General features: G+C 57.4%; 1 protein-coding gene across 9 annotated transcripts in view; it reads right to left on the bottom strand.

The window, feature by feature from the left end:
* Positions 1–3,119: 3,119 nt before the first annotated feature.
* SSC5D (scavenger receptor cysteine rich family member with 5 domains) overlaps positions 3,120–19,221 on the bottom strand; it is a 33,977-nt gene continuing 17,875 nt past the window's right edge. For 7 of the 9 annotated variants that reach the window (XM_035283476.3, XM_035283477.3, XM_035283479.3 and 4 more), the window contains 2 exons: positions 8,787–8,948; positions 3,120–4,799 (listed from right to left, as the gene is read on the bottom strand). In XM_035283476.3, the coding sequence (XP_035139367.1) occupies positions 3,196–4,799; positions 8,787–8,948 (1,766 nt within the window). In that variant the 3' untranslated portion in view covers positions 3,120–3,195. Of the gene's footprint in view, positions 4,800–8,786; positions 8,949–11,799; positions 12,092–19,221 lie in introns of those variants that run through there. The other 2 variants (XM_078360908.1, XM_078360907.1) reach the window with 2 other exon arrangements.

Below are 19,221 nucleotides of genomic sequence, written 5' to 3'. Positions count from 1 at the left end.
GGAGCCCTAACCCCAGGCTGGGCCCCCTGCTACTTTTGGTGGGGGGATGGCCCAGAGCCAGGGCTCACCTGCCCCGACCTGGACAGAAAAGGAGCCATTTCCTTCCATATTGGGGTGCTGCCCCGTGACCCCCTGACTACCAAGGGCAGAAGCCCCCCCTCAGCCTCCCCAGGGAACCAGTCGGCAGTTATTTAGGTCTCAGGGCTTAATGAGATCTGGGGAACAGAATTCTCAGCATGCTCCTTCGCCCGCTGGCGGGAGCAGACCCCCAGACATTACCCGCCCCCACCAAAACAAGTAACTGGACCCTGCTGGCCTTTGCAGGACTGCGGGGGCGCCAGCCTCCATCACCTTCCATGACCTTTGAGCCGGCTCTGGAGTGGAGAGAGGAGGAGGAGGAAATGGTTTCCTGCTTGAGGCTGCAAGAGCCAGAATCAGAGTAGGGGGGTCTTCTAAGATGGCCCCCAGTTTACACACCAGCAAGCTGAGGCACAGAGATGGGAAGGAGCCCACCCAAGGTCGCTTGGAGTGGGGCTGTCATGGAAGCCCTAATCCAGAAACCTGGGCCGTGGTCAAAGCACAGAAATTCACATCACAGTATACTGGGTTTGAGTCCCTGGCTCTGCTGTGTGGCCTTAGGCAAGGGGCCTGCCCTCTCTGATCCTCAGAGTCCTTTCTGAAACGGAGATCAAAGCTCCTCCCTCAAAGGGCTATGGTGAGGACTGGATGTAGTTTAGGAAGGGCCCATGCGGTGTCGGCACAGAAAAGCACAGGCGGCGTGGTCGCACGCACGGTCGTTAATTGCGCACACCCTACGTGCCGCCCTGTCCTTATCTGCACTAACTCTTTGAATCCTCACAACCCCGTGTGGCAGGCACTACTGCTCTCCCCACTTTACAGGTGAAAAAAGCTGAGACTCAGAGGAGGGAGGGAAACTGCCAGACTTCCACAGCCGGGACTTGAACCCAGGTCAGTCTGACACAGCCGTGGAATATTTTATTTTTTCTTACTTTCCTTTTTTTTAAAATAAAGTTGGGGGGGGGGGTCTCACTATGTTTCTGGTCTGGAACTCCCAGGCTCAAGCCATCCTCCCATCTCGCCCTCCTAAAGTGCTGGGATTACAGACATGAGCCACTGTGCCCAGCTGGATTTTTTTTTTATTAAACAGAGCCTTGCTCTGTCACCCAGGCTAGAGTACAGTGGTGCAATCTCAGCTCACTGCAACCTCTGCCTCCTGGGTTCAAGCAATTCTGCCACCTCAGCCTCCCAAGTAGCTGAGATCACAAGCGCCTGCCACCACGACCGACTTATTTTTGTATTTTTAGTAAGATGGAGTTTCACCTCTCGGCCAGGCTGGTCTCGAACCCCTAACCTTGTGATCCACCTGCCTCGGCCTCCCAAAGTGCTGGGATTATAGGCATGAGCACCGCACCCGGACTGGAATATTTTCTTAAGAGCAAGGGCCCTGAGTGCCAAGCATGTCCCACCACCCGTTCCCTTAGTGACCTGGGGCACACGACCAAACCTCTCTGTGCCTCAGTGCCCAGACCTGCAGAATGGGGATAAACACAGTAATTGCTCTCACTTGACAGGTGCTTCTCAAGAGCCGTCATAAGCACTGTCTTGGTACTAACGTATTCAATCATTACAGCGACCCCATGAGGTAGGTGTACTATTACTATCCCTTGTTTATAGCTGGAGAAGCTCAGACCCAGAGGTTAAGTAACTGGCTCATGTTCAGTCCCAGCAAGGACTCAAACTCAGGAATCTGGGCTGCGAAGCTCAGCTCCTCATCTGCTGAGCTGTGGTAACAGTACCCTCCTCGCAGGCACCCGTTAAGACAAGATGACATCATCATCCATGCAAAGCCCTTAAAACAGAGCCTGACACACAGGAACTGCCCAGTAAACATGAGCCATGCTGATCATGACGCACTCTTTCATTCAAAAGGCATTTGTTACTGAGTGTGTACTCTGCATCAGCCTCTGTCCTAGAAACTGAGCTTACATCTACGAACAAGGCCCGGTTTCTGCTCACGTGAAGCTTCATCACTGTCACGACCATCATCACCATCATCAGTACCATGGTCATCTTTACCACCACAGTCACCAGCGTCATCGTCATTACCATCATTGCCTCATCGCCGTGACCCTCCTTCACGGTCATCACCATCGTGATCACCTTTAACACCGCCATTGCCATCATGATGACCACCACTACCACCATCACTGTCACCATCACCGTCAGTGTGACCATCACCACCATGGTCACCCTTAGCACCATCATCATCATTATCACCATCACTGCCACCAGCACCATCATTATGATCACTGCCTCTTCACCATGACCATCATCAGTATAACCACCATCACCACCACCACCACCATCAGTATAACCACCATCATCATCACCACCATCAGCAGCAGCATACCCACCATCACCACCACCACCATCAGCAGCAGCAGCAGCATACCCACCATCACCACCACCACCACCAGCAGCAGCAGCATACCCACCATCACCATCACCACCACCATCAGCAGCAGCATACCCACCATCACCACCACCACCACCAGCAGCAGCAGCATACCCACCATCACCATCACCACCACCATCAGTATAACCACCATCATCATCACCACCATCAGCAGCAGCAGCATACCCACCATCACCACCACCATCAGCAGCAGCATACCCACCATCACCACCACCACCACCAGCAGCAGCAGCATACCCACCATCACCACCACCACCACCACCAGCAGCAGCAGCATACCCACCATCACCATCACCACCATCAGCAGCAGCAGCAGCATACCCACCATCACCACCACCACCATCATCAAGATCATTGCCTCATCACCATGACCATCCCCTCATGATCATCACCATTATTTCCTCCTCTTCATCATCATCACTGTCACCACCACCACCACCGTCTTACCATTATCATCACCATGATGATCATCATCCTATCATCATCACCATCAGGATCATCACCATCATAATCATCACCATCGCCAACACCACCTTGCATGGCTCCTGGGCTATTCACATACCAAGATCCAGCTTGTGATTCTCTCTCTCTAGGATTCCCCAAAAACACCATTCACACCTTGTTTTTAATTAGATATTTTGGTTTTCTTTTTCTTTTTCTGTCAGGAGTGTCTTAAACCCCTCAAATCCTGGAGAGGGTCACACATCTCCCCTCAGAGGCCTTTCCTCTTCCTCTGGGGTAGTGGTGGTTGGTGCAGGCATGGTGGGGGGCCAGGTCACCAGTCTCTTTATGGCCTCACCCAGTTGCCCCAGACCCTGGGCAGCCTCTACCAGCTGGGTCAGCCCCCGCAGCAGGGCTTGGTGCTCCTGCCGGTCCTGTTCCACAACCTGGGTCAGCCTCTGCAGCTGACCACCCACGTCCCTCACGGCGGCCACCAGTTCCACCAGGGCAGGTGGCTCACAAGCCATGACCCTTACAGGTGGTGTTGGGGCCACACATGGACCATGGGGGCCCGGGCTCTGACCAGGGGTTGGCCCTAGGGTGAGGTGGTCTAAAGGAGGTTGATCCAAGGGGTGGGCTATGGGGGAGAAGTGGGTGTCAGGGGGCACAGTGAGGTCAGAGGCTGAGTGTGGGGCATGGGTAGGTGGAGAGGTTAGGCTGGGGCTCTGGCTTCTGGATGACTTGAAGTCCTCAGTAGACAGTGGGTCTATGCTTGTGGCTGTGGAGGACCTGGAGGAGCTGGACTCCAAGGTTGGAGAGGGCTCTACAGTGGGCATTTGGAATGTGGAGGGGTGAGGAGCAACTGCTGTGAAGGTCAACTCGGGATGCAGACTGGGCCTGACTGTTGGTGCTGGAGTGGGAGAGGAGAGTTCTGTCCCAACGGAGGTTGGAAGGGACTTAGTAGTGATGACAGGGGTTGAGGAGGGGTCAGGAGTGGTAGTGGGGTGAGGGGTTGTGGTGGGCTGCATGGTGGTGGTGGGGTGAGGGGTTGTGGTGGGCTGCATGGTGGTGGTGGGGTGAGGGGTTGTGGTGGGGTCAGGAGTCGTGGTGGGGTCAGGAGTCGTGGTGGAGTGAGTGGTGGTGGCGGGTTGAGGGGTTGTGGTGGGCTGCATGGTAGTGAAGGGTTGGGTTGTCGTGGGGTCAGGAATCATGGTGGAGTGAATGATGGTGGTGGGTTGAGGGGTTGTGGTGGGATGAGTGGTGGTGGGGAAGTGAGGGGTTATGGTAGGGTGAGAGGTCAAGGTAGGGTGAGGGGTCATGGTGGGGTCATGGGTCCCGGTGGGATCAGGGGTAATAGTGGAGTGAGGGCTTGGGGAGGGGTCTGGGGATCTGGAATATTCTGAGACTGTACTGGGGTATGGAGTTGTGTCCAAGTCTGAAGTTGTGTCCGATTCTGGGGTCCGCTCTGAGGTAGGGGAAAGGCTGGTCACCTCCAGTGGTGTAGAAGGGTCAGCGGTGAACTCTTTGAGCAAGGTGGGTGGGGGCGTGGGTGACAGCTCCGGGGTCAGCGGTGGAGCCACACTGGAGTCAGGGGTGGACAAAGCAAAGTCGGGGCTTGTCAAGCTAAGGTCGGGGTTGGTCCGGGAGGCCGGGTCTGAGGTGGGTGAAGTGTCCGCAGGGTCAGAGGTCGCCTCGGGCGTTAAGGCTGAGCGGGGAGTGAGCTCTACACTGGAGTCAGAGGTCAGCGCTGGGCCTGGGGGTCCCGGAGAGGCGGAGGGACCTGTGGACGGGGTGGGGGGCGCTGTCCTGATAGCAGTGGGCCGCGGCGGCCTGCGCTCCGGCCACGGTTTCCTTGGGGAACCTGGAGGAGGAGGAGAAGGGAAAACAGACAGGCGGTCTGAGGTCAGCCGGCTCCGCCCACCCCGCGCCTCTCCCCGCCCCTCGAGCAGCCGACCAATGGAAAGCCGCAGAGCCTCGAGACGTCAAGGGTCACCGGCAGATTTTACCCGGCCCTGCGGCCCCTCCTCCCGGCTTCCTCCGATGTCTCCAGGCGCCACCTGGCGTCCTCCTCTGCTGGAGGATGCTCGGATGCTCCGGACGAGGGAATGTGGAGGGGTACGCAGGTTGCAGGAGAGGGTGCAGGAGGGTGAGGTGAGGGAGGGATGCAGGGATGCTGGGACCCGGGAGGAAGCAGGAGTGCTCAGAAGTGTGCAGCGTACGGGAGGATTCGCAGACAGCGGGGTCTGGGGGATGTGGGGAGCCGGGGGAGGCAGGGAGACCCAACAGGGCTCCGAAGGGTAATTTTAGTAATCAAGATAAATATCTTTATGGAATTTTTTATTTTTTAAGTTAAAGTCTGGCCGTATCGCCCAGGCTGGAGTAGAGCGGTGGCAAGATCATACTTCACTGTGATCTTGAACTCCTGTGTTCAAGCGTTTTCATGCAATATTTTTAAACAATAAAAATTAATGCAAAAGATCCACAGCTAACCAAAGATAACATTTTAACCAAAGACGGGACCCAACAGGGCCGGGATTAGGGTGAGCCCAGTGAGGTGGATAGGATCCTGTCTTCAGCTCATCATGGGTGGTTTTTTCCATTAATTTTTATTTTTAAAAATACTGTATTATGATATTATGTATCTTGATTTTGCTGTTTTTGGCACCCCCTCAAGTTTTGGGCCTGAGTAGCAGGAGGAGCCTCATCCTCTTCTGGGACTGGCTTCTAAGTGAGTGCCAGTTGTATCCCCATTTTACAGATGGAGGAAATGAGAGCGAGAGGCCACATGACTTGCCCAAGGTCACACAGACACAGCTTGCAAGTTGCAGGGATAAGACTTGAACCCAAGTTGTTTGCACATAGAGTCTAGGCAGTTAAATACCACATCCTCGGTGAGGGAATGTGCTATGATCCACAGTGCCAATACAGTAGCCACTGGCCACATGTGGCTACTGTGCCCTTGAAATGCGGCCAGTGTGAATGAGGAACTGAATGTTTCATTTAGAAAGTGTTGATTCATTTAAATGTAAACAGTCCCCTGTGTTCACAGCTACCGTATTGAACCCCGCAGATCTGCATATTTCCACGGTTCCTGCAGGGTCTTTGAGGGCATTCCTTCCCCACACTGTCCTTTGTTTGCAGGACTGGAGAAGTGGTTAGATAAAGCGCTTGTGCTCAAAGCCGGCTGTCCCAGTCTAGACCGCAGCTGCCTGGCTTCCTAGCTGGGTGACTGGCAAATCACTTCACTGATCAGATCTCAGTTTCTTCCCCACCTGTAGATTATAGATGACCAACGTATCTCCCTTGCAGAGTTGTCAAAAGGACTCAGGGAGATCATGGTTGTGCAAAGCACTTAGCTTAATGACTAGCATGGAATAAGCACTCTCATAATTACTGATGTTGTCAGAGTCATTGATACCTGTGCCTCAATTTCACTCATTTGAGAAATGGGCAAAATTATAGGTCTACATCATGGAGCTCAGGTAAATTTCTTCCATCCTTCCTTCCTTTTGTTCTTTTTCCCTCCCTCCCTCCCTCCCTTCCTTCCTTCCTTCCTCTCTTTCTCTCTTTCTTTGAGACAGTCTCATGTAGATCTCTCTCTCTCTCCTTTTTTTTTTCTTTTTGAGACAGAGTCTCCGTCTGTTGCCAAGGCTGGAGTGCAGTGTTGTGATCTCGGCTCACTGCAACCTCTGCCTCCAGGTTCAAGCAATTCTCCTGCCTCAGTCTCCCGAGTAGCTGGGATTACAGGCGCCCAACATCACGCCCAGCTAATTTTATTATTATTAGTAGAGCAGCAGTAGGGACGGGGGTTTCACTATGTTGGCCAGGCTGGTCTCAGACTCCTGACCTGAAGTGATCTGCCTGCCTTCGCCTCCCAAAGTGCTGGGATTACAGGCCTGAGCCATCATGCCTGGCCAAGCTCATGTAGACATTATATATATATATTTATATATAGTCTCTCTCTATATATATATATATTGCTTAGAATAGTGCCTAACATGGTGTATTTTGTTTAATAAATGTTACATGTTTTTTGTTATTATCTCAAGACTCTCCACTTAGGTAGATATTATAGGTGCTCAGATACCTAGAATGGTAATGGTTGTTAATTTTTCAGACCCAAGGTGCAGATAACTGCATTCATCGTACCCCTCAGTGCCCTGTAACCAGCAGTCCCTGCAGTGTCCCTCTTGTCTGACTTTTATTTCGAGCCTCCTTATCCCCAGCCTCTATCCTCAGCACCCTCTCCTACAGGCCCCTCCGCTGCTGTGTTTGACACTCGGCCTTAAACACGTGTGTGTCCTTATAAAGCACAGCACGTTCCTTTCGTTTTTGTTTTATTTAGAGACAGGGTCTTGTTATGTCACCAGAGCTGGACTCAGACTCCTGGGCTCAAAGGATCCTCCCACCTTAGCTTCCTGAGTAGCTGGGATTACAGACACATGCCATCATGTCTGGCTTCCATATAGCGTGTCTTTTAACTGTGTCTATGTATTTTTGTGTTTATGCTTTTAACTTTTGCAGATGGCATTCAGCTGGAAATATTGTTCTCTTTCTGACTTTTTCCTTCAGTATTACGTTGTTAATACCTATCTATATTGCTGTGTATACGTCTACTCATGGTTTTAGCTGCCGCACAGAATTCCATTGTGTGGAATTCCTTTTTTTTTTTTTAGACAGGGTCTGGCTCTGTCACCCAGGCTGGAGTGCAGGGGGTGTGATTGCAATTCACTGCAACCTCCACCTCCTGGGCTAAAGCAATCCCCCACCTTTGCCTCTCCAACAGCTGGTGCTACAGGTGTGCGCCACCACACCCAGCTGATTTTTGTATTTTTTGGTAGAGACGGGGTTTCATCATGGTGCCCAGGCTGGTCTCAAACTCCTGGGCTCAAGTGATCTGCCCACCTTGGCTTCCCAAAATGCTGGGATTACAGCTCCCAAAGCGCACTCTGGGGGCCTGTCTGCCCAGTGGAAGAGGCTTCTGCTGGTGCTGTGGGGGCACCTTGGGCGATCATACCCACCTTTCTAATTCTCTTCCATGCTTGTTTGGATTTCTATTCTCTGGTTCCCAATGAGTGTGAGCGTTTCTAAACACACCCAGCCATTTGGGTTTCCTGTTCTGTGAATCGCCCGTTTGTATCTTTTCCTCTTTCTCATCGAGGGTTTCCTATAATTTTCCTATCTGTCACAGTGACTTATGCCACATAGGTTGGGGTTTCTCAACCTCAGGAATATTGTCATTTAGGGCTGGGTGGTTCGTTGTTATGGGAATGTGTCCTGTGCACTATGAAATATTTCACTCCATCCCTGGCCTCTACCAGTTAGGTGCCAATGGGCAGCCTCTCCACTTCTTGCCATGACAATCCCAAATATATTCAGATATTGCCAAATGCCCCTTGGGGGCAAAATTGGCCCTAGTTGATGACCACTGGTCTAGAGATAATAACCCCTTGGTTCTGTTTCTGTTTGACACAAGGTCTCACTCTGGCACCCAGGCTTGAATGCAATGGCACATCATAGCCTTGACCTCCCAGGCTCAAGGGATTTTCCTGCCTCAGCCTCCCAAGCAGCTGGGACAGCTAATGTTCAGATCTTGAGGGGGTTCACCATGTTGCCCAGGCTGGTCTCAAACTCCCAAGCGTAAGCAATCCTCCCCGCTTGGCCTCCCAAAGTGCTCTGATTACAGGCGTGAGCCACCATGCCCCGCCGATAACCCCTGGTTTTAGAATACATCTTTGCTGAGTCTTTCTGGAGTGAGAGTTGGGGCTCCACTGGGGAGTCTGGAATCTGTCTCTTTACCCCACGACACATACCGCCCCAGTCCCCTCACCCCAGCCACATGCCTCACCTGTGTCCCCATGAACCCTTGGAGTTGGAGGACTGCCTGGGCTCCTGGTGACGCCAGCTGCAATGGTGGGTCCTAGTTTGCCTAAAGTAGGGGTCCCTTCAGCCAGGCCCCTTCCTGAAGCTGTGTCCCACATCCAAGGAACCTTGTAACCATCGTTGCCACCTAGAGAGACATGGGGAAGAGGATTGAGTCTTCACCTTCCCTTTGAATGTGGCTCCCCTTCTCTCTCCTCCTGGGCCCAGCCCCAGTCCAGGCATCATCCCGCCTCAACTGCGCCATCACTTCAGCTCCTCCCTGACCTTGTGGAGACCTTCTTGGTTCAGCTCAGATGCTCTCCGCTACCAGTAACAGAAACTGTCACTAAACAAGCATGTAAAATAAGGGCATTTGGGCCAGGCGCCGTGGCTCAAGCCGGTAATCCTAGCACTTTGAGAGGCTGAGGCAGGCAGATCACTTGAGGTGAGGAGTTCAAGACCAGCCTGGCCAACATGCAGAAACCCCATCTCTACTAAAAATACAAAAAGTTAGCTGGGCATGGTGGCAGGTGCCTGTAATCCCAGCTACTCAGGAGAGTGGAACTGTATTTGGAGACAGGACCTTTACAAAGGTAAGTAAGGTAAAAAGAGGCCATTTGAGTAGGCCCTAATCCAGTCTGCCTGATTTATTTATTTGTTTAGAGACGGAGTCTCACTCTGCTGCCCAGGCTGGAGTGCAGTGGCGCGATCTCGGCTCACTGAAACCTCCACCGCCTGGCTTCAAGCGATTCTCCTGCCTCGGCCTCCCCAAGTGCTGGGATTACAGGTATGAGCCACCAATGCCTGTCCCTCCTATTTTAAATTGCAACCCGCAGCCTGCTCTGCCCCTCCCCTTGCTTTGTTCCTTAACGCCACCTCCCAGTAGTTAGTACACATTCTGTCACACAGGAGGCCTTTGACACATGAACGCTGGAGAGAGTGGGTCTCCAAACGCTATCATCCAGGAAGACTGAAGAAATGCTGCTTCATAAAAATCAAAACTCCGCAAGCCTCCCGTCCTATCTCCTCTGTCTCTCTAGACTTACACTGCCATCTCTCATCTGTTCGTTCATTCATTTAACAAATAATGTAAAAATTACCTACTGAGATTCAAGCGTTGTCCTAGACACTAGGGATTCCAGACAGATCCATAATAGACAAGATATTGGATCTGTCCGGAATCCCTAGTGTGTAGGACAAAGATGCACATGCCCCAGTCAGAAACTGTGAATATGTTACTTTACATGGCAAAAGGGACCTTGTGGATGTAATTAAGGGTCTAGACCTTGAAATGGGAAAATTATCCTGGATTAACCAAGTGGCCCCAATCTAAGTCCTTAAAATCAGAGAACTCGCTGGGCACCATGGCTCAAGCCTGTAATCCCAGCACTTTGGGCGACTGAGGTGGGTGGATCACCTGAGGTCAGGAGTTCAAGACCAGCCTGGCCAACATGGTGAAACCCCATCTCTACTAAAAATACAAAAATTAGCCAGGTGTGGTGGTGGGTGCCTGTAATACCAGCTACTCAGGAGGCTGAGGCATGTGAATCACTTGAACCTGGGTGGTGGAGGCTGCAGTGAGCCGAGATTGCACCACTGCACTCCAGCCTGGGTAACAGAGCGAGACTCGGTCTCAAAAATAAATAAATAAATAAATAAATAAATAAATAAAATCAGAGAACCTTTCAAGCCACAGTGAGAGAGAGAGAGAGAGATACAAAGGCAGAGGAAAGATCAGAGAGACGCAGTGTTGCTGGCTTTGATGATGGGGGTGGAGCCACAAGCCAAGGAATGCAGGTGGCCTCTAGAAGCTGGAAAGGGCAGGGGAATGGATATCCCCTAGAGCCTTCCAAAGGCTGACACCTTGATCTTAGCCCACTAATGGAGTCTGACTTCTGACCTACAAAAGTGCACGATGATAAGACTGCATTGTTTTAAACCACTAAATGTGTGGTGATGTGCTATGGCAGCGGTGGAAGCAGATACGGATCTTTCATAGAGCTGGAAGTCTAGCAGAGATTGACAACACCACTGAAAATTTCTGACAATGCAAATTTCCCTCAGCCTTTGCTCCTCTGAGAACTCCTTTTCTCCTTGTGTCTGCTGGTGAAATAATACCATCCCGTCTGTGAGGTTTCCTTGATTTCTCTGCTACAAATAATAGCTCCTTCCCTGGAATCCTGCAGCTGTTGTTCATTTTCAGCAAATAACTCTAACAAGCAATATTTTGCGGTTTTAAACGATTTCACACACATTTTCCTCATTGAGTTGGGGCCTGAGGTCACCCAACTAGTTCGAATCTGGGTTGGAACCACGGTTGACACCTGGCAGGAGAGTCGGACTCCAGACTCCTGCTTCTGTTTCAGCGTACACGGTTCCCAATCCGAGGAGCAAACGAGTGAAATCATTTAAAACAGATTGTAATCGTGGCTCCTAAGTTAAATTTCTCCGAGCCTAGCTTTTTCCCCTCTGGATCGTGGATGTAACCGCAGTTCCTATGGCCCACAGTTGGAGTCCTGCAGGGCCGGCAGAGTAGGCGAGCTCTCCTTGCGTCTTCCCAACAACCCTGGAGCCCCACTGTATTCTTCCAGAGAAGGAAACGGGTGGCCGGGCACGGTGGCTCATGCCTGTAATCCTAGGACTTTGGGAGGCCGAGGTGGGTGTACTAGGAGGTCAGGAGTTCAAGACCAGCCTGGTCAAGATGGTGAAACCCCATCTCTACTAAAAATACAAAAATTAGCCGGGCGTGGTGGCAGGACCCTGTATTCCCAGCTACTCAGGCTGAGGCAGGAGAGTCACTTGAACCCGGGAGGCAGAGGCGAGGCTCCGTCTCAATAAATGAATGAATGAAGAAAGAAATAAATGAAAGGAACGGGGACTGAAAAAGACCAAGTCGCTTTTCCAAGGTTACGTTGCTCCTGAAGCTAACGCATGCCTGCTGGGTCTCCCTCCCCTCCCCGCACGCACCTCCGAGTCTTCCCATTTTTTTTTTTCAATCCAATAGAACCTAAGTCTTCCCACTGATAAAGTTGCACACATGGCTGTCTTTTCATTTCCCCGGCATAATCTGTTATTCTGCGTGTATTTCCGCTCTTTGGCTGCCGCCCTGCCCTACGGGAGGGGTCCGGGGCTGGACTAGCGGTCTCCGCAGCCGCCGTGCCCGGCACCTGCCCGCCTCCACCACGAGGGGGCGCTATGGGCTAGGGAGGCGCTGCAACCCCGGCAGCCCTTGAACCAGGAGCATCACCTCGGGGAGCGCCCGTTTCCGCCTGTGGAAACGCAGTGATAGCTCTGATTGACAACGTGAGCCGACCACCACCACGTCACGGCCCCCCAGGGCCTGCTCCCCGCCTCCTTTTCCCCATATCAAGGCCCCCTTCTTGGGACCTGACGGCCCTGCGCCCAGCTATTGTTACCGCAGGCGATGAGCCGGAGGCCGATCAGGAATCGCAGCGCCACTGTGACGTCACGAGGTGCTAGGCAGATGAACGCCGGCCCCACCCCTCCAGTCCCGGGCCACCGCGCGTGCGCATGCGTGCCGAGCGCCAGGAGAAAAGGCGGGAAAGAGCGCGTGCGGCGAGACTCTCGGCGGGAGTGGGAGGGTTGGGCCTCTCAGGAGACTACAGGAGCGGGGCGACAGAGACAGAAAGCCGGGCAGGCCCAGACCGCAAGCAGGACGGGAGAGTGTAACGGAGGGAGGAGGCGCGGAAACAGCGACTGCGACGGGCACGGAGGGAGGACAGAAACGCTGCCCTGAGACCTGGAGAGAATGAGGGGGACAGAGAACGGAGCCCGCGGGAGACAGAAGCGGGGAGCCCTTCCTCAGACCGGGAGAGAATGAGGGGGACAGAGAACGGAGCCCGCGGGAGACAGAAGCGGGGAGCCCTTCCCTCAGACCGGCAGAGAATGAGGGGGACACAGAAGGGAGCCCGCGGGAGACAGAAGCGGGGAGCCCTTCCCTCAGACCCCCAGAGAATGAGGGGGACAGAGAAGGGAGCCCGCGGGAGACAGAAGCGGGGAGCCCTTCCCTCAGACCGGCAGAGAATGAGGGGGACACAGAAGGGAGCCCGCGGGAGACAGAAGCGGGGAGCCCTTCCCTCAGACCGGCAGAGAATGAGGGGGACACAGAAGGGAGCCCGCGGGAGACAGAAGCGGGGAGCCCTTCCCTCAGACCGGCAGAGAATGAGGGGGACACAGAAGGGAGCCCGCGGGAGACAGAAGCGGGGAGCCCTTCCCTCAGACCCCCAGAGAATGAGGGGGACAGAGAAGGGAGCCCGCGGGAGACAGAAGCGGGGAGCCCTTCCCTCAGACCGGCAGAGAATGAGGGGGACACAGAAGGGAGCCCGCGGGAGACAGAAGCGGGGAGCCCTTCCCTCAGACCCCCAGAGAATGAGGGGGACAGAGAAGGGAGCCCGCGGGAGACAGAAGCGGGGAGCCCTTCCCTCAGACCGGCAGAGAATGAGGGGGACACAGAAGGGAGCCCGCGGGAGACAGAAGCGGGGAGCCCTTCCCTCAGACCGGCAGAGAATGAGGGGGACACAGAAGGGAGCCCGCGGGAGACAGAAGCGGGGAGCCCTTCCCTCAGACCGGCAGAGAATGAGGGGGACACAGAAGGGAGCCCGCGGGAGACAGAAGCGGGGAGCCCTTCCCTCAGACCCCCAGAGAATGAGGGGGACAGAGAAGGGAGCCCGCGGGAGACAGAAGCGGGGAGCCCTTCCCTCAGACCCCCAGAGAATGAGGGGGACACAGAAGGGAGCCCGCGGGAGACAGAAGCGGGGAGCCCTTCCCTCAGACCCCCAGAGAATGAGGGGGACACAGAAGGGAGCCCGCGGGAGACAGAAGCGGGGAGCCCTTCCCTCAGACCGGCAGAGAATGAGGGGGACACAGAAGGGAGCCCGCGGGAGACAGAAGCGGGGAGCCCTTCCCTCAGACCCCCAGAGAATGAGGGGGACAGAGAAGGGAGCCCGCGGGAGACAGAAGCGGGGAGCCCTTCCCTCAGACCCCCAGAGAATGAGGGGGACACAGAAGGGAGCCCGCGGGAGACAGAAGCGGGGAGCCCTTCCCTCAGACCCCCAGAGAATGAGGGGGACAGAGAAGGGAGCCCGCGGGAGACAGAAGCGGGGAGCCCTTCCCTCAGACCCCCAGAGAATGAGGGGGACACAGAAGGGAGCCCGCGGGAGACAGAAGCGGGGAGCCCTTCCCTCAGACCGGGAGAGAATGAGGGGGACAGAGAAGGGAGCCCGCGGGAGACAGAAGCGGGGAGCCCTTCCCTCAGACCCCCAGAGAATGAGGGGGACACAGAAGGGAGCCCGCGGGAGACAGAAGCGGGGAGCCCTTCCCTCAGACCCCCAGAGAATGAGGGGGACACAGAAGGGAGCCCGCGGGAGACAGAAGCGGGGAGCCCTTCCCTCAGACCCCCAGAGAATGAGGGGGACACAGAAGGGAGCCCGCGGGAGACAGAAGCGGGGAGCCCTTCCCTCAGACCGGGAGAGAATGAGGGGGACAGAGAAGGGAGCCCGCGGGAGACAGAAGCGGGGAGCCCTTCCCTCAGACCCCCAGAGAATGAGGGGGACACAGAAGGGAGCCCGCGGGAGACAGAAGCGGGGAGCCCTTCCCTCAGACCGGGAGAGAATGAGGGGGACACAGAAGGGAGCCCGCGGGAGACAGAAGCGGGGAGCCCTTCCCTCAGACCGGGAGAGAATGAGGGGGACACAGAAGGGAGCCCGCGGGAGACAGAAGCGGGGAGCCCTTCCCTCAGACCGGGAGAGAATGAGGGGGACAGAGAAGGGAGCCCGCGGGAGACAGAAGCGGGGAGCCCTTCCCTCAGACCCCCAGAGAATGAGGGGGACACAGAAGGGAGCCCGCGGGAGACAGAAGCCGGGAGCCCTTCCCTCAGACCCCCAGAGAATGAGGGGGACACAGAAGGGAGCCCGCGGGAGACAGAAGCGGGGAGCCCTTCCCTCAGACCCCCAGAGAATGAGGGGGACACAGAAGGGAGCCCGCGGGAGACAGAAGCGGGGAGCCCTTCCCTCAGACCCCCAGAGAATGAGGGGGACACAGAAGGGAGCCCGCGGGAGACAGAAGCGGGGAGCCCTTCCCTCAGACCGGGAGAGAATGAGGGGGACACAGAAGGGAGCCCGCGGGAGACAGAAGCGGGGAGCCCTTCCCTCAGACCCCCAGAGAATGAGGGGGACACAGAAGGGAGCCCGCGGGAGACAGAAGCGGGGAGCCCTTCCCTCAGACCCCCAGAGAATGAGGGGGACACAGAAGGGAGCCCGCGGGAGACAGAAGCGGGGAGCCCTTCCCTCAGACCGGGAGAGAATGAGGGGGACACAGAAGGGAGCCCGCGGGAGACAGAAGCGGGGAGCCCTTCCCTCAGACCGGGAGAGAATGAGGGGGACAGAGAAGGGAGCCCGCGGGAGACAGAAGCGGGGAGCCCTTCCCTCAGACCCCCAGAGAATGAGGGGGACACAGAAGGGAGCCCGCGGGAGACAGAAGCCGGGAGCCCTTCCCTCAGACCCCCAGAGAATGAGGGGGACACAGAAGGGAGCCCGCGGGAGACAGAAGCGGGGAGCCCTTCCCTCAGACCCCCAGAGAATGAGGGGGACACAGAGGGAGCCCGCGGGAGACAGAAGCGGGGAGCCCTTCCCTCAGACCGGGAGAGAATGAGGGGGACAGAGAAGGGAGCCCGCGGGAGACAGAAGCGGGGAGCCCTTCCCTCAGACCGGGAGAGAATGAGGGGGACAGAGAAGGGAGCCCGCGGGAGACAGAAGCGGGGAGCCCTTCCCTCAGACCGGGAGAGAATGAGGGGGACACAGAAGGGAGGCCGCGGGAGACAGAAGCGGGGAGCCCTTCCCTCAGACCCCCAGAGAATGAGGGGGACACAGAAGGGAGCCCGCGGGAGACAGAAGCGGGGAGCCCTTCCCTCAGACCGGGAGAGAATGAGGGGGACACAGAAGGGAGCCCGCGGGAGACAGAAGCGGGGAGCCCTTCCCTCAGACCGGGAGAGAATGAGGGGGACACAGAAGGGAGCCCGCGGGAGACAGAAGCGGGGAGCCCTTCCCTCAGACCGGGAGAGAATGAGGGGGACAGAGAAGGGAGCCCGCGGGAGACAGAAGCGGGGAGCCCTTCCCTCAGACCGGGAGAGAATGAGGGGGACACAGAAGGGAGCCCGCGGGAGACAGAAGCGGGGAGCCCTTCCCTCAGACCGGGAGAGAATGAGGGGGACACAGAAGGGAGCCCGCGGGAGACAGAAGCGGGGAGCCCTTCCCTCAGACCCCCAGAGAATGAGGGGGACAGAGAAGGGAGCCCGCGGGAGACAGAAGCGGGGAGCCCTTCCCTCAGACCCCCAGAGAATGAGGGGGACAGAGAAGGGAGCCCGCGGGAGACAGAAGCGGGGAGCCCTTCCCTCAGACCGGGAGAGAATGAGGGGGACAGAGAAGGGAGCCCGCGGGAGACAGAAGCGGGGAGCCCTTCCCTCAGACCGGGAGAGAATGAGGGGGACACAGAAGGGAGCCCGCGGGAGACAGAAGCGGGGAGCCCTTCCCTCAGACCGGGAGAGAATGAGGGGGACACAGAAGGGAGGCCGCGGGAGACAGAAGCGGGGAGCCCTTCCCTCAGACCGGGAGAGAATGAGGGGGACACAGAAGGGAGCCCGCGGGAGACAGAAGCGGGGAGCCCTTCCCTCAGACCCCCAGAGAATGAGGGGGACACAGAAGGGAGCCCGCGGGAGACAGAAGCGGGGAGCCCTTCCCTCAGACCGGGAGAGAATGAGGGGGACACAGAAGGGAGCCCGCGGGAGACAGAAGCGGGGAGCCCTTCCCTCAGACCCCCAGAGAATGAGGGGGACAGAGAAGGGAGCCCGCGGGAGACAGAAGCGGGGAGCCCTTCCCTCAGACCGGGAGAGAATGAGGGGGACAGAGAAGGGAGCCCGCGGGAGACAGAAGCGGGGAGCCCTTCCCTCAGACCGGGAGAGAATGAGGGGGACACAGAAGGGAGCCCGCGGGAGACAGAAGCGGGGAGCCCTTCCCTCAGACCCCCAGAGAATGAGGGGGACACAGAAGGGAGCCCGCGGGAGACAGAAGCGGGGAGCCCTTCCCTCAGACCCCCAGAGAATGAGGGGGACACAGAAGGGAGCCCGCGGGAGACAGAAGCGGGGAGCCCTTCCCTCAGACCGGGAGAGAATGAGGGGGACACAGAAGGGAGCCCGCGGGAGACAGAAGCGGGGAGCCCTTCCCTCAGACCGGGAGAGAATGAGGGGGACACAGAAGGGAGCCCGCGGGAGACAGAAGCGGGGAGCCCTTCCCTCAGACCCCCAGAGAATGAGGGGGACAGAGAAGGGAGCCCGCGGGAGACAGAAGCGGGGAGCCCTTCCCTCAGACCCCCAGAGAATGAGGGGGACACAGAAGGGAGCCCGCGGGAGACAGAAGCGGGGAGCCCTTAGACCCCCAGAGAATGAGGGGGACACAGAAGGGAGCCCGCGGGAGACAGAAGCGGGGAGCCCTTCCCTCAGACCCCCAGAGAATGAGGGGGACACAGAAGGGAGCCCGCGGGAGACAGAAGCGGGGAGCCCTTAGACCCCCAGAGAATGAGGGGGACACAGAAGGGAGCCCGCGGGAGACAGAAGCGGGGAGCCCTTCCCTCAGACCCCCAGAGAATGAGGGGGACACAGAAGGGAGCCCGCGGGAGACAGAAGCGGGGAGCCCTTCCCTCAGACCCCCAGAGAATGAGGGGGACAGAGAAGGGAGCCCGCGGGAGACAGAAGCGGGGAGCCCTTCCCTCAGACCGGGAGAGAATGAGGGGGACAGAGAAGGGAGCCCGCGGGAGACAGAAGCGGGGAGCCCTTCCCTCAGACCGGGAGAGAATGAGGGGGACACAGAAGGGAGCCCGCGGGAGACAGAAGCGGGGAGCCCTTCCCTCAGACCCCCAGAGAATGAGGGGGACAGAGAAGGGAGCCCGCGGGAGACAGAAGCGGGGAGCCCTTCCCTCAGACCCCCAGAGAATGAGGGGGACACAGAAGGGAGCCCGCGGGAGACAGAAGCGGGGAGCCCTTAGACCCCCAGAGAATGAGGGGTACACAGAAGGGAGCCCGCGGGAGACAGAAGCGGGGAGCCCTTCCCTCAGACCCCCAGAGAATGAGGGGGACACAGAAGGGAGCCCGCGGGAGACAGAAGCGGGGAGCCCTTAGACCCCCAGAGAATGAGGGGGACACAGAAGGGAGCCCGCGGGAGACAGAAGCGGGGAGCCCTTCCCTCAGACCCCCAGAGAATGAGGGGGACACAGAAGGGAGCCCGCGGGAGACAGAAGCGGGGAGCCCTTCCCTCAGACCGGGAGAGAATGAGGGGGACAGAGAAGGGAGCCCGCGGGAGACAGAAGCGGGGAGCCCTTCCCTCAGACCTCCAGAGAATGAGGGGGACACAGAAGGGAGCCCGCGGGAGACAGAAGCGGGGAGCCCTTCCCTCAGACCGGGAGAGAATGAGGGGGACACAGAAGGGAGCCCGCGGGAGACAGAAGCGGGGAGCCCTTCCCTCAGACCGGGAGAGAATGAGGGGGACACAGAAGGGAGCCCGCGGGAGACAGAAGCGGGGAGCCCTTCCCTCAGACCGGGAGAGAATGAGGGGGACAGAGAAGGGAGCCCGCGGGAGACAGAAGCGGGGAGCCCTTCCCTCAGACCCCCAGAGAATGAGGGGGACACAGAAGGGAGCCCGCGGGAGACAGAAGCGGGGAGCCCTTAGACCCCCAGAGAATGAGGGGGACACAGAAGGGAGCCCGCGGGAGACAGAAGCGGGGAGCCCTTCCCTCAGACCCCCAGAGAATGAGGGGGACACAGAAGGGAGCCCGCGGGAGACAGAAGCGGGGAGCCCTTAGACCCCCAGAGAATGAGGGGGACACAGAAGGGAGCCCGCGGGAGACAGAAGCGGGGAGCCCTTCCCTCAGACCCCCAGAGAATGAGTGGGACACAGAAGGGAGCCCGCGGGAGACAGAAGCGGGGAGCCCTTCCCTCAGACCGGGAGAGAATGAGGGGGACAGAGAAGGGAGCCCGCGGGAGACAGAAGCGGGGAGCCCTTCCCTCAGACCGGGAGAGAATGAGGGGGACACAGAAGGGAGCCCGCGGGAGACAGAAGCGGGGAGCTTTTCCCTCAGACCGGGAGAGAATGAGGGGGACACAGAAGGGAGCCCGCGGGAGACAGAAGCGGGGAGCCCTTCCCTCAGACCGGGAGAGAATGAGGGGGACACAGAAGGGAGCCCGCGGGAGACAGAAGCGGGGAGCCCTTCCCTCAGTCCCCCAGAGAATGAGGGGGACACAGAAGGGAGCCCGCGGGAGACAGAAGCGGGGAGCCCTTCCCTCAGACCCCCAGAAAATGAGGGGGACAGAGAAGGGAGCCCGCGGGAGACAGAAGCGGGGAGCCCTTCCCTCAGAC

The sequence above is a fragment of the Callithrix jacchus genome, chromosome 22 (assembly GCF_049354715.1).
Source record: "Callithrix jacchus isolate 240 chromosome 22, calJac240_pri, whole genome shotgun sequence".
NCBI classification, from domain to species: Eukaryota; Metazoa; Chordata; class Mammalia; order Primates; family Cebidae; genus Callithrix; species Callithrix jacchus.
This window is presented reverse-complemented; position numbering and strand designations above follow the sequence as displayed.